Source organism: Aplidium turbinatum, chromosome 4 (genome assembly GCF_918807975.1).
Source record: "Aplidium turbinatum chromosome 4, kaAplTurb1.1, whole genome shotgun sequence".
NCBI classification, from domain to species: domain Eukaryota; kingdom Metazoa; phylum Chordata; class Ascidiacea; order Aplousobranchia; family Polyclinidae; genus Aplidium; species Aplidium turbinatum.
In genome coordinates, this window is record NC_137475.1 from 10,637,334 (window position 1) to 10,652,013 (window position 14,680).

At 37.6% G+C, this 14,680-nt stretch overlaps 1 protein-coding gene across 1 annotated transcript; it reads left to right on the forward strand.

Moving 5' to 3' along the window:
• Positions 1 to 4,764: 4,764 nt before the first annotated feature.
• Positions 4,765 to 10,588, forward strand: LOC145768373 (CCR4-NOT transcription complex subunit 9). The gene is made up of 7 exons (XM_082579856.1): positions 4,765 to 5,009; positions 5,522 to 5,583; positions 6,103 to 6,266; positions 6,458 to 6,567; positions 7,007 to 7,105; positions 7,779 to 7,870; positions 8,369 to 10,588. Exons 1-7 carry the CDS (start codon positions 4,845 to 4,847, stop codon positions 8,532 to 8,534), a joined length of 858 nt encoding a protein of 285 aa, XP_082435982.1. The 5' UTR covers positions 4,765 to 4,844; the 3' UTR covers positions 8,535 to 10,588.
• Positions 10,589 to 14,680: the final 4,092 nt, after the last annotated feature.

Genomic DNA, 14,680 nt, shown 5'->3' on the forward strand with positions numbered 1-14,680 from the left:
CTTGCCCAAATATGAAATCTTGCCCAACTTCTCGACAAGTTGGAGGTGCAGCTGCACCCCCTGCACCCCCGGCTCGTACACCTATGCTATAACCTACATGAAATGAAAAATCGTAAGATAAATTTGACTTTGCATAGAACTGTAACGACACTCTGGACTGAAAAGCACAAACTGAACAATAATAAAAGAATGATTACGAGTAAATTATACGATGGGAAACAGATCACATGAGGTGTAATCTATAGGCAGTGGACAAACAATTACAACACACACAAAAGGAACGATGAGCCACATAGGCGAATAATTGCCGGTTGAAACTTATCAAACAAAGTCAAATTTATCTTACGATTTTTCATTTCATGTGCATTGCAGATTTAATTCCTGATGAGGACACACGCAAAAACATTTGAGTTTATTTTAGACCTAATTGTGTTATATTTTTGTTAGGGACAGTAGATTACCGTGACGACTCACTTTACTGATTTTTTTTTTACGAAATGGACAGCTGGAGGATCACTAAGAAATTCAAAAATTAGCAGAACTGCACAACGTTTTTTTTGCTTTTAGGTAAATTCATTCTCATCAAATGAATTGCTATGTTTGGTTAAAATTTTGGGTGCTAGAAAATCTGCAAAACCTCACTGCAGCAGTTTGAGGCTACCTACCGTTACCGGTGTTGCGTGAAGTCTACCCCTGCATTATCATGACTTGAATACTGTTAAATGAACATGATATCACATATTTCCTACATTTATTTTGGCGATACACACTTTGTACACACGTGGGCAGGTCATATAAACTGCACCTGAGTATGCTACATATGGCAGTAGACCTCAAGCTGTAGTTGCATCAAATTTTGTCATAACATAGTGACCCTCCAGTTGTCCACCTTACTTTTGAGTGAGCAATCCCCTACTTCTACCATCCCTAATTTTTGTGTGTAAAAAAGTATGTTAAATCTGCTAAGGTTACTCTGTTTTATTTGTCTATGGTTGAACAAAGCAAACTCTCTATAGGCCTACCTAAGGTTTATATAGTTAGGCTACACTGCAGAACCAGGGATATCTAGACAGATATTCCTGTGCAGAATGTTTTTTATTTGTTTGGTTTTTGGTTTGAAAATGAATATGTTGCTTTGATATAAATGAATAATAATATTAACAACGTCTATTTTCGAAGTAGCTCCGAGAGCTCAGTTGGTTACCGCGTCGCGATACTTCGTGAACGAAGAAGCTTCAAGATCAAATGGTATTAGTTCGATTCTCGGGGTGTGCGCTTGAGCAGCGCAATCTGAGGACTGCTCTCCATTTAGCGGCACTTAATGCATGGAATAATTCCCCTGCAACAACACTTCAACAGTCAGAAACTTTACTCTGTCGACCTCGGAAACCAGCCCTACGTCAAAAGCCGCTACAAATATGCGAAATTGCCACGAATAACCTAGCAAGGCTTTGTCAGTCCAAGGATACCGATTCAAAATCAAAACCAACCAAATGTAGTAATCAAGTACCTTCTTTAAAATTCCCCTAAAAAAACAACCAAAAATAGTCAAAATCAACATTCGGCCACAAAATGGTCAAGTTGGCAATACTGCTGTAATTTTGTTTATTTTGTAACCTTATGTTTTCAACTTTTCACTTTGAGTTCCATTTCAACAATTTTTTTATGTGAGAGGGTAAAGCTTGTTCTGTTGTAGTTAAATGCAGAAAATAATCCAGGACTTGAGTGAAAATTGTTTTAAGCTTTCCTCTGTTATACTTATAGGGTGCTTCAACATCAGTCTCAGTTGCCTGGGTCAGTACAATGGTGCAGAACCTGTAATAGTTTGCAAAATCGAGAGGATTAACCTTAAAACACGTTTTTGCAAACTACTTGCAATTAAAGTCTCAATACTGTGACTTGTGAAGGTCACTGTATTAGCCTAGCACTTATCCATATACTTCTAGCCTACGTAGTCTAGAAGTACATGACTTATCCTAAATTTATTTAAATAGGCTAAGGACCTTCTGACCCTTTTAGCGTGAAACAGGTTGTAGATTAGAGGTTTTAATTAGAAAGTACCGATAGTAACTATATTTGGAGCTGGTATACAAGCCCCCCTCCCCCCCACTTGGTAACCCATGACAAAGACACACTTCAATCCACATGTTTTGGTCAATTCCTCTTTGTCATGAGTTACCAAGGGGGGTGGGGGGACTTGTATTCCAGCTCCCTATATTTGATATAATTTGCTCTGCTTGGCTTTTTACTTGGTATTGATCACTTTTTGTAGTATTAATAGTTTTATTGTTTATCTTAAACCTATGGTATATATGATATGCATTTTTCTATTTTTTGGTAAAAACATACCGTATCACTCGAACTGCGGGTTATTCGAAATAAATTTTAGTTAAACTTAAATCAATAAAATTCAGAATGAGTTTTTAAAATTTTATTTGATGTGGCATTTGACCAGTATAATATATTGTGCAACTTATGACAATTAAGACAAAAATTTTGACAGTTGCACGAGTTTAATTAGCCTATTTCAAACATAGCCTACAATCCTACATCATACCGGTATGTTTCAACCAAACCCATGAGTGGGATTTGTTGGAGCACCACACGAGTTTAGTTGGAACTTACATATTTTTCAAATATATTGCCTACAACATTCAAATCTATCTGTCAATCGATGCCAACTATCATTTAATTGTTCAATGCCAATGAATCTAAATGTGGATTGTAGCCTGACAAGTAGGGATGCTCAAAGTAGAATTTCGAATCCGTCCAGAATCGAATCTAAAAACCGCCTTTTTATCGGGTAATTGGATTCGAAAATAATACAGAGAAAGAAAAAAAATTATAAAAAAAAAATTGAAAAAATGTTCTGCCGATCCGTAAAACGCCTGCAAGTCACGTGCGTCGTGCATGCCAATCCGTTTCTGCATGTGATTAACAGAGGTCCCTTACGTATGTGTGCGCGCGTGTGTTGTTTTGAGAGTACAAAAGCAAGAAGAAAACGTAACGTGCCAAAAATGCATCTGGAGGAGATAAACGTTCTACATTGCAATTCATCACTGTTGTGAACGATTGAGAACTTGTTAAAATGATGGCTTCGTAAAGCTTCTTTTTCATGTCGTTATGTGTATTTTCTCAATAAAAATAAAACGTTAAAAATTTACGCCGAGGATTCTAGAATAGGATTTGAAATTCTAGATCTGAAAATAAATTCTAGAATAGGCCATTATTCTACTTTGGGCATCCCTACTGACAAGTTAACAGCCCGAAGACATGACCTGCAAAGATTTAATATATGTAGTGTTGAAAATTATTTGTCGATCTATTGTGAACAACAAAACCTGTTCCAATTAATACCATTCAAAATGTTTTAAATGACCCCCATATGCTCAGATTGAAAGTATAAATGTACTGTCATGTAGCCACTGAAACATGTAATTTAACTTCCTCTATTTTTTGTAGTACTATGGCACCTACAGTCAATATAGACCAAAGGGCTTTCACTTATCGCTCTAAATCATTACGTTAAAAGAAATTTTTCCAACAAGCTTGAAATTTGGTTCAAAGCATAAAAATCAGAAAAACCTGCACAGGCCTCGAAATTCACGGCGGTCATGTCCACCGTCACATCATGTGATGTCCGCGGGAAATACCATCTAAATCGGTCATATTTGTCCGCCGAGAAATAGCGGTAGAAATCGTCATTGCATAGCACGAACAATTGTTGCGAATATATAATTTCACGCGCATTCTAGCGCGCATACTAGAAAATGTTAATACTGTATCCCTTAGCTTCCATTCAAGCAGGAAAACTTTCGATTTTTACGTTGCTTCAACGATTGGTGACATTGAATCAGCGTAACAAAGGTGAATTATTTGCTAAGAACCGATGGGAGTACCGGTACTTTTACACTAATCACGCGCAACTTAGTTCAAGTCTTACGTCACAATGTCTGGCTTTGATCTCCGAGTAATATTGATAAGGCAAGGTTGGTTACAAAATTAGATTATACGAGTAGGCTATTACAGCAAGATGCAGCAAAATTTGTTTAGTTTTGGTATTACAGTAAGAAAGAAAAGGCCCAGAGAAAATTCACTTTCGCTCACATGACTCGCAAAAATAAACCTAAAGAAAAAAGCCTAGTGAAACTTTGCACAACAGAAAATAGTAGCGTTAGTGTAAAAGTTTTTCAACTCGTGTCCAGAGCATTGTGACGTAAGAAGCCACACGACCTCGTTCGGTAGAAGTTAATTAGTTATGCGGCGTATTAAGCAGCTACGTGGCGCTTTGACTCTTCAAGCGCACGTCGTTGGTCTGATGAAAGCCTTTCAGAGTGATTTCGCTGAAATTTTAAAAAGACTTCTCAACCGTAGCTATAGTTCTCAACTGGCGAAAAATTATCAAGATAACGTGATTAAGCGTGACGATCGACGCTAAAACTAGTGTGTCCGTCGTGAGACTTAATTTGTCCGCCGAGATAGCTGCTCAGACCGGACACGTTTGTCCGCCGTCAACAAAAACGAATTTCGAGGCCTGCTGCAGCATTTTCACACATCTGTTCTGAACCCAATGAAAGTTATGTGGCTTATACATACCATTGTAATCAACCGCCAAGAGGCAATAAAGGTTTATAAATATGTTTGTATTATAAAGTTAAAAACCAGCAATGTTTCAACTACCTCGGTTTTCCAACAAACCCTGGTCTTCTTATAGCCTAATAGGTACGACAAGCTATCTAAATCCATATTTTTTGTTTCAAGCTTTAAACCTAGCTACTTTATCAACATTAAAGTAACTTTTTAAAGCATATCATCCATTGTTGCCATTCTGTATTTATTGTGCAATGGCTGGTGTTGACAGAGAAAAAATTTACCAATGGATCAATGACTTGTCCAGTCTGGAAACTCGTGAAACTGCTTTGTTGGAGCTGAGCAAAAAACGTGAAACAGTTCAAGATTTAGCACCGATGCTTTGGCATTCATTTGGAACAATTGCAGCTTTACTTCAGGTATGGTATACACTACAGTATACTGTAACATTGTTCTCAAACTTTTAGTGAGTGCGTACCACCTGGCAACTTTTGCTATTGCTGCCAGCCTGCTACCACCTAGTCTCAGAAAGAGTCCCTTTGCTCAAATATACTTAATATTATTACAAAACAACACTAACCAATTTTAAAAAACACAGTTTAATGTAAAGGCTGCACTCCGCTGCAGCTATATTTTCAAGCTGCTCTATATATACAGGATTTAACCTCACAGCGCATCGAAAATCATGTCCCGGGACATGCCTCTCTGAAGGTTTACTCTGAATTTGAGTTAGTCAGTTAGTGCATCCATTGTGAAGACATGCTATGAGATTTGCCAAACTGTCTGGTAACAAAATGCACAGTTGCACAATGCACATTTCACTTTGTAATGCTAGTAGCAATGCAGCCATAGTGAGTATCTTTTTATCACCATTTTCATGTATAATTTAATTGATGGTTGTATTTGTGCTAATCACTTCTTTGCTTTTCAGGAAATTATTAACATATATCCTTCAATAAACCCACCGACACTGTCAGCTCATCAATCAAATAGGTATTTTATGCACTTTCTAACCTACATCATCATCATCATAATCCATCGTCGGTTTGTTCCCCACTAGTGGGGGTGGCCGATTGTTTCCGCGCAGCAATTGTTTTAATCCCTTTTCTCCATTTCACCCTGTCCCTTGCATCTTCCTCCTTCAGTCCGACTTTTTTAAATTCATCCTTCCCTTGTTGTTTCCACGTTCTTCTTGGACGACCGCGTTTCCTCTTCCCATTCACCTTTAGATCTAGTGCCTTTCTAAGAAAACTTCCTTCCTCCCTCCTTATCACATGTCCATACCATCTTTGCATCTTACTCCATTTGCCCTTGCCAGTTGGTCTATGGTCTCTTTCATCTCTAGCATATCCAACAATTCTTCAGTCCTTTTTTCCCTTCTCGTTTTCACCCCACACTACAAGTTGTCATAATAGTTTCGTACGTATCATGATGCATCATAAATGAGGATTACATGATAATAGCGTTGGTTTTTTTTGCTGCATGTTTACAGCACTTTTTTATTTGTTGCAGAGTCTGCAATGCATTAGCTTTGCTACAATGTGTTGCTTCACATCCAGAAACAAGAACTGCCTTTTTATCTGCCCATATTCCACTTTTTTTATATCCTTTTTTACACACCACTAGCAAGACCCGGCCATTTGAATATCTTCGTCTTACCAGCCTTGGTGTAATAGGTACAGTTATGCTTTTACTTGCAAATATAGTTATTATTTTTTGCTGTTTCCGTGCTCAAATTGCTCATTATCCACCATGGACTGAACACTTTCATTAAATCGTATCATGGATCAGTTATTCACATAAAACATCACCAGCATTAGTTTAATCAATTTTTAAGTTAACTGCGTTTTTTATTTTATTTTCTCAGGTGCCTTAGTCAAAACAGACGAGCAAGATGTGATTACATTTCTTCTCACCACTGAAATCATACCTCTTTGCTTACGAATCATGGAGTCTGGTAGCGAGCTTTCTAAAACGGTAACTTGTTGGATATTGATGCTTTTTGCATGCATTGCATAGGCTATTGCATATTGGGGTTCAATTCGCTGCACGTTTAAAACACTGTCACCACCACCCAACAATATTTCCGGCTTTGAATCAGTTATGATACAAAATGATTTGCACAGTTTTATCACTTAGTTTTTACTGACAAGTTCGGTTTACTTTTAAAACCCGCAATGTTTTCACCAAGGTTCTGATTTTATGAGGTGGATATGATGCAACTAAGGAATGACATGCAATTAATTTGATTTGTGTTTAGAAAGAAAAAAAAACGTTTCTAAATCAAAAGATGTAAGGATATAATTCTTTTTTACAAATCAAACTTCTCTACTCCTCCCTATGCTCTCTGTACAAGATTAACATGTTATTAACTAAAAATTGTTCATTAACACGTGTATCTTTGTTTTGCATACAGGTAGCCACTTTCATTCTGCAGAAAATACTACTAGACGACACTGGTTTGGCTTACATCTGTCAAACTTATGAACGGTTTTCTCACGTTGCTATGATCTTAGTAAGTTTGTTATTTAGTCTAACCAACAGCAACTGAATTTTCACTTCACAATTTCAATCCTGGGAGCATCTCGGACAACAAATCAGTCGTTTTTTACACTGATTGAACATCTGCAGACGTTGAATCAGTGTAAAAAAACGACTGATTTGCTGCCAGAGAGGTTCATTTGCTGTACAATCTTCATTTTCCACTCACCTCTTCATAATGTGTAGAATGTAAGAAGTGATTCTTTAAACTTTAAAGGCATGTCGTCAAGGGGAAAGTCATGTAGGTCAAAAGGTGATAGAATGTCAAAAGCATCGTTGTTTTCAGTGTTGTTGTTTGTCATTTCGTGATATAAAGACATGCTGCTAAATTGTACAGATTTACACTGCAGGCTATTGTAAGCTTGCGGTGCAACAAATTACCAACAGGTAGGATGCTGCATAGTACGTTTAAACCGTGTACATTACAACAGAGTTAGACACATCACACTTTCACAACTCGCAAACCATGCGCATTCTTCATTAATTGGAATGTTCATATAGCCATCCATGTCTATTTTACTTGTTGAAGAGGTGGCATACTACAGTAGTTTCAATTATTTTCTTTGAAAATTATCCGTTTTGTATTGTACATACTGTATGTCCAAGTAATTCTGATTATATTTGTTTGTTTTTTTGTGTCATTTTAGGGGAAAATGGTGCTGGCATTGTCGAAGGATCCCTCTGCAAGGTTACTCAAACATGTTGTTAGATGCTACTTAAGACTCTCCGACAACCCCAGGTAATATTTCTACAGACACTCAACAGTCAACACCCTCTTATTGTATCAAAGCACTGAGTGAGACGGACTAAGCGATTGGTGTGGTCACTAGGAAACGTTTAATTAGAGAGCATGCTAGAAAGTTCAATCGGTACACACCTGGAACAAAGTTAAACAAATCATGTGATATGTGGACTCTGTGAGCAAAGATATCAAGTCCATTAGTATGAGAGTTCAACATACCTTTCGTTCAAAACTTCACTCTATTTCATTCGCGTAACCGGTGGTTTAAAGTCTGTACACATTGTACAAAGATGCAAAACTGCCGAAATTAAGCTTTCAAAGAGTTTTTATTCTTAGTTCCATGGTAATATTATAAAAAGCAATCTATGAATATTGAAGTCGTGTAGATCTACATTCCTTGTTCAAGTTACAAATATTGTCACTGAGTCTAAGTCAACGAACATAACTTTTTGACTACTTCCATACGGTCTTTTTCTAATTTTTTTGCTATTTTAGAGCAAAAGAGGCTTTGAGGCAATGCCTTCCTGACCAATTGAAGGACCAGACTTTCCGCAACGTTTTAAAAGATGACAATACAACAAAAAGATGGCTGTCGCAATTGATCAAAAACCTTCAGGAACCCACTTTGCCAGACCCGAGAAACATACCAATGCCACAGTAGAACACGCCTCGTTTGTTGCACATGACATCGCCTCCCAGTAGCACCCAGTGTCCAGCTATGATTTCTGAATACATTTCTCACCATATTACCCAAACAAACAAGGTCCCCCAATCGTAAATACTAACGACTTTTAACCCCCTTTGAAACGACGTTATCTTCGTCAACGTGTTTACTTTAGCGGATCCATTATGATTTTATATGTTTCGATAAAAATTGTGATTCTCAGCAGTCAAGAACCTTGTTTTATTCAGACGTTAAAACTGCAAGCTTATAAGTTTGTATTCGACTGTAAGAGACTCAGAAAACAAAGCTATTAAATGTTTGTGAAGTTTTTTCTTTTAGCTTACAGTTTTGTTTTCGGTTTTACTTTTATTCTCTTTTTTGTTTCAAAACATCCAAATCAGCCCAGTGATTTTTATTTTTTGTTACGCACAAGACTCATTTACAATTGCAAACAATTAAGGTCTTTACTCCTTTTACAACTCTTGTTCGTGAGGTTTATCACTACGCACCATTGTACATGCTCGCCTTACCTTTTGGCTTCTTCATGTGACTTCAATTTGTATCGTGATGATTGTCAACTATACGAGCTGTTACAGTTCCGTAGCAAACTCGGGACACTGGCTCCGTAAGCGATGGGGCACTGATCAAGAGAACGAAGTTCGAAACTCATCGTAAGTGACATTTTTTAATTTGTGTATGATCATTATAGTTGCGATTCTGCCGCTCTACCTTGTTTTCAAGAACAACGTTGACTAAACGTTGCGGCACATTGCGCCATACGTTTAGTGTGCAACGGTGCATATTTCTTTTTATCGTATTTGAAAAAAAAAGTGTTGTATAGGTAATATTTTTGTGATCAATTACTACATTTTCTGAGGATTGCTGCTGAGAAAAAATAGAAATTTTAAGAGACTCAGTAAGTAATCAGTTATTTTTTTTGCATCGATTCAACGTTTACCAATGTTATACTAATGTAAAAAAGACTGACCTGACGATCAGAGAAGAAGAAACAGCTCGATATTTTTCTTCTAAATCTGATCAACAATTTGATGTGATGTTTCATAGTTGATCCAGATTTGGTGTTTATAGATCTGCAACTTGCTTTAGCATCCTTTCCCTACGTAGCTTTTTGTTACCGTCATGGTAGCTCTGATATGACGGTTCAAAAGTTTCCAGAGGCCCTACTTAATGCTGTTTTAGCTTCATTAAGAAAACTTCAGCTACGGTTCTAAGGGTAGCTTTTAATTTATCTGAAATCAACCAACAACACTATTATCTCATAAACGACTTGGGCTGTCTCTTGAACTACTGACCGCTGCTCTGCTTAGATTTTAAACAAAGCTCTTGCCTCTGTCAATACAAATAGGTCTGTTTCTTTGCTGTAACGTCCTGGCATAGTGGAGTTTTTGTGTTACGGAATCGATTTTTATACGTTTTTTTTTTATGTTTCTGTGCTGCAGAGGATCGTAATGTGACTATACGTTTACGCACTGCAATGTACCATTCGGAAACCGAAAGTTTTTAAACATGAATATGACAACCTAAACAAAGGGATAGTTTTAAAAATATCAGCAGAAAATTAAACGGTTAAATGCATTGAATCTTTGAAAAGTTTCCCTGAAAAGACTGAAAACACCCCACAGTCTTTTAATCTTCCAAGGGCGTCTAATAATACTTAATTAAAAATGGTAGAATTTACTTCTGCAAGTTGGTATGTAAGCTGTGCATTTTTATTGGTTTGTTGTTACTAGTCTGTCAACACGGAAAGTTGAGTACCTGTAATATAAATTGAAAAACGAAATGTACAAGAATGTATAGTATAAATGTTATCTAATGTGTTCGTGACCAAAAATGGTGAAACGTGTGTTTTAGTCCATAAGCTATCAACCAGTGATCATTTTTGTGTTTTCTGAAAGGTCCTATTTTATTTGACGTCCCCCATCGAATTGGAAAATCAGCGTAATGGTTACGTCATCATGACGAAAGTGACTTTACCTTAAAATTATCAATTAGCTCAATTCTTTTATTCACAATAAACGTTTTAAACCCGTGGTTAGTGGTGTTTCAGTGGTAGTAGTAGTCCAGTTTTTATCCGGTGATGTTCCCATTGCCGAGGGTGGCCGGATTCACCTCCAAGTGCCTCAATTGCCTTCACACCCTGCCTTTAACGCGTTCTCTCTTGTCAAGCCCACCTTGCTGCTTTCCTCCTCAACTTGCCTTTTCCACGTTTTCTTGGGTCTTCCTTGTTTGGTTAAAGTGTCTAGAAAAAGGTATAAGCAAAGAAAGCTCAAACGCTGAAGAATCCTGAGGTCAAAACTATTCACTAAACACTAGGGTTTGGCACGGTCGCAGCACCTTGCAGTTACAGCTGTAGGAAAGGATACTTTTTATTCGCTCAGTGTACTCAATTTTTTTTTTCTGCAAATTTTGCCTCTTGGATTGTAACGTACGTGGCTATCACATGACTTCAATCACAGACATGAAGGCTCGTGGTTTTTATCGCCAGGTGATGTTGTCATCAATTGATCTCATCATAACCGTTTTGCTTCAGAAAATAAGACTCGGAGAGCAGTTTCAACATTTTTGACTGACCTGGAGCCAAATCATGGCTAAATTTGACCCGCAACTTTCATTTACATAGAAAATTTCTTCCTTGCTTATTTCCCGGATATCGGGATCTGGCAACGCTCATACCGGTACTCAGTTTCCAGTCATCACGATCTAGCTAGGGGGCTAGTGTTGGTCGTCTGCCACCGCTTTCTGTTATTATTTATTGTATCAGCCTATGTCTTCCTGGGACGTCCAGGCTTCTTTGTGTAGAAACTGGCACATCTTGGCAATGATTTATCGATCCGCTGCTCCTTTCAACATGTCTAAACCGGCGGAGACGGTTGAAGCGAAAGACATCCTTGATCTTTGGCAAGCCCAGCCGAGCAAGTATATTGTGTCCGAGCTGGTATACTGATTCTCTTGTGGCCTGATGTTGCAGATCCATCGCATCATTGCGTGGTCATTTCGTTTGATTTTACTAAGAAACCTAACCCTTTTGTCACAGCCCAGCATTCGCTCGCGAACAACATCACACTCCAGACATAGCTGTAGTAGACTCTGCTTTTACTGAGAAGAGGGATATTTTTGTCGGTGTGCATGGGCAGTAGGGTGGAGTGAACAACAATTTTTTTCCTAAAGTTAAAAAACGTGTCGCTCGCAAAATCCGACAAAGGATCCCAAACCACCATAAAAATTGATTTTAGCCTTTTCTCACCCACCACCCTCCTTTATTACTTTTTCTCACCCTCTCATATGACACCAAATATGACTTCAACCTATCTAAGGCAATATGTCGATTCTTACACATTTCCATCCAAAGGCGTTATAAGGTATTTTAAGATCCCTTGAATGCAAAATCTATTTCAAATAACTCAACGAGAGATAAAAATACTCACTTAATAATTCATCATGTTTATCATAATGGTTGTTTCAGTTTCAAAACACCCACGAAATAACATTAAGGGCTGTAATTTATGCCATTGCTTTCACGTTACCAGCAGGTAGCCTACTGTGAGGTTACAGCATGACTAAAGTCTACCCCTTTTAAACTTTAAAATTAACTGTAGCCTACGTGTAAACAACCAAACGCCTATAGCCCCAGTTTCTTTTTAGCAAAATTAAACAGAGCTGTTTGTGAGGTACACTAAGTTCTTGAAACATTGTAAAAAGTGTAGTCCCATTGGTAGGCTAAAGTCTTTTAAGAATACTGTCATGTCCTATGGAGTTATGGACCATGTATCTGTGTAGTAGCAGGCAAAGCGTCATCTTGCTAGTCCACGGTGCTTTGCAGTGGACGTAGGCACTAGGCAGCTGTAAAACCAAGTTTCTTAAAACCAGCCGCGTCGTTGAGACTCTTTTTAGCCTAAAAACAATCCTTGAATTTTACAGTAGAGTGAATGCAGTAACTTGAATGGTGGATTTTCCACTCTGAAGCTTACTCTATCGGAAAGAGTAGATGGATGATCAGACACATGTGTGGAGGAAAGTTTTAGTAGCCTACCGCGTACCGCAAAAAAATTACATCAAATCACCACTATATGAGTTATTAATGCGATGCAAACTGTGCTTAAATAAATGCATTTAGATTTTGGCTTTTCCTAATAGTTAGGGTTAGGCTTACCGGGAAAATCGTATTCTTAAACGGAAGTCTAATTCATAAGCCTATAGCCCTGCTATAGCCTAATAGTCTACAGACTCACTGGCAGTGGAAAGTAGCATAAAAGCTGTTGATGCGGCCGCTGAAGTGGAAAGGTTGTGCATTGTTCACCTCTGGATTAATGTTATAACCGATCAGCTTTGTGAAATTGGTTCCAAACAGCTGATAAAACTTACAGCACAATAGTTTTCATGTGTAGCCTGTTTTCATCTTCAGTAGTCGACTACAATCAACCATGGATGTCATAGCGTTCTATAGCATAATACAGTTATATGTACAGTAGCTTATTCGCTTTAGAAATACTTATACATACTGTAGCCTGCGATTGCTTGATAACAAAGAAGAGTTTCCAACTGAAATGCGGTTTACAACCAACTGAAGCGCATAGTCCTAACCCACAAACGTAAACGTGTTCGAAAAAACAATCTTTTCAAAACGACTTTACGCGTTTATCTTTTTTTTAATTATTTATGAAGCAACTATTTTCATGTCGATCTTTGCTGCTGTAATAGTTGCAAGCTTACATAAATAATTACAGATAGAGCGCATTTCGAGACACATAGGGTAGGCCTACTCCAAGAAAAAATATTAAAATTCTGCAGGAGTTTGTTACCAGATAAACTAGGCTATAGTATAACAAATTTATCTACGAAACAGCAACCTAGGCTACTCTGTTGAATGTCACTAATTTTTTACAAGTTAATTACACTAGCCTACTTGGAAAATGTTTGTCATCAGACGAAGTTTCAACCTAACAAAGGTCCCATCTAACAACCTTCTAAAACAGTTCAAAACACGGTTTTGAGTGTGTTAATTTGTGTAGTGTGTACCCTTTCAGCTTACGCTCAAGAGAGGTTTAGATTATCAAAAATTTAGAACTTTCACGATGAACCACTTGACTGTGAGCAGTGGTGTTGACAGGAGATACAGAAGGTCCATGGAGTATGTCTACTTGTGGGCAAGGACCCGAGATGATTTTAGGGGCCCGTAATCAAGGGGCCCGGAAATTGAAGAAGCCACTTCACATTCTTTGCATTTAGTTCGTTTTTCTGAGAAGTGTTTTGATTTACGGTGGGAAGATTTTATTGGTACTGAGCACAAATTATCCTCTCAACGGCTCTGATTTAGGGTAATCAGGTGACCACTGTTATGCATAGAAAAAAGAGAAAAAACTTTTTGAGAGATGCAAACACTTTTAACTTGCCCACTACAAGCACATTTTACCGCTTAAAAAAGAGAAGGCCTTTGCGTTCTGTACAACACTCTGATTTGATTAAAGTGGAGCCGGTTGAATCGTCTTTGCTAATTTATTTCTGCTCGGACTATTTATTAAACCAAGGTGGTAGATGTAACAGCCGTTTTTGATATGATGGTCAGAAATAAAAACAACTGAACTGTACTGAGCCTACTAAGTACAAAATATGCAAAGTGAGATAATTAAATAAAAGAGCCAATGTCAACTTAAAGAAAACTTCTGCATTTACAGTATAACAAATAATTGAGCTATGAAGAATATTTCCCTCTTGATGTCATGATATTCTTCGCTGAAGAGGAATTCTTCTCCGGTTGGAAACCACGAATAAATTAATGCATTTTATAGGTAGACAGTATTTTTTGGGTTTTAAAAGTGCGTAACAAATCGTAAAAATATACAAATGATGATGATGATTATGTGCCTGATCTGATACAGACGTTGGCGATCATGGTCTTCCAAACTTCTCTGTCATTAGCCATTCGTATAAAATCGTTCGTTTTAACTGTAGTGTTTGTGGCCCATTGATTCAAGCTGTTTAAATAAGTTAATCTTTGTCGACCTCTGCTTCTTTTTCCCTGTATCATCCCCAATAGAGCTAATTTTTCCAAATCTCCATGTCTGTGAATATGACCTACAAATTGCATCTGACGCCTTCTAAGTGTTGTAATTAATCTCCTTTCT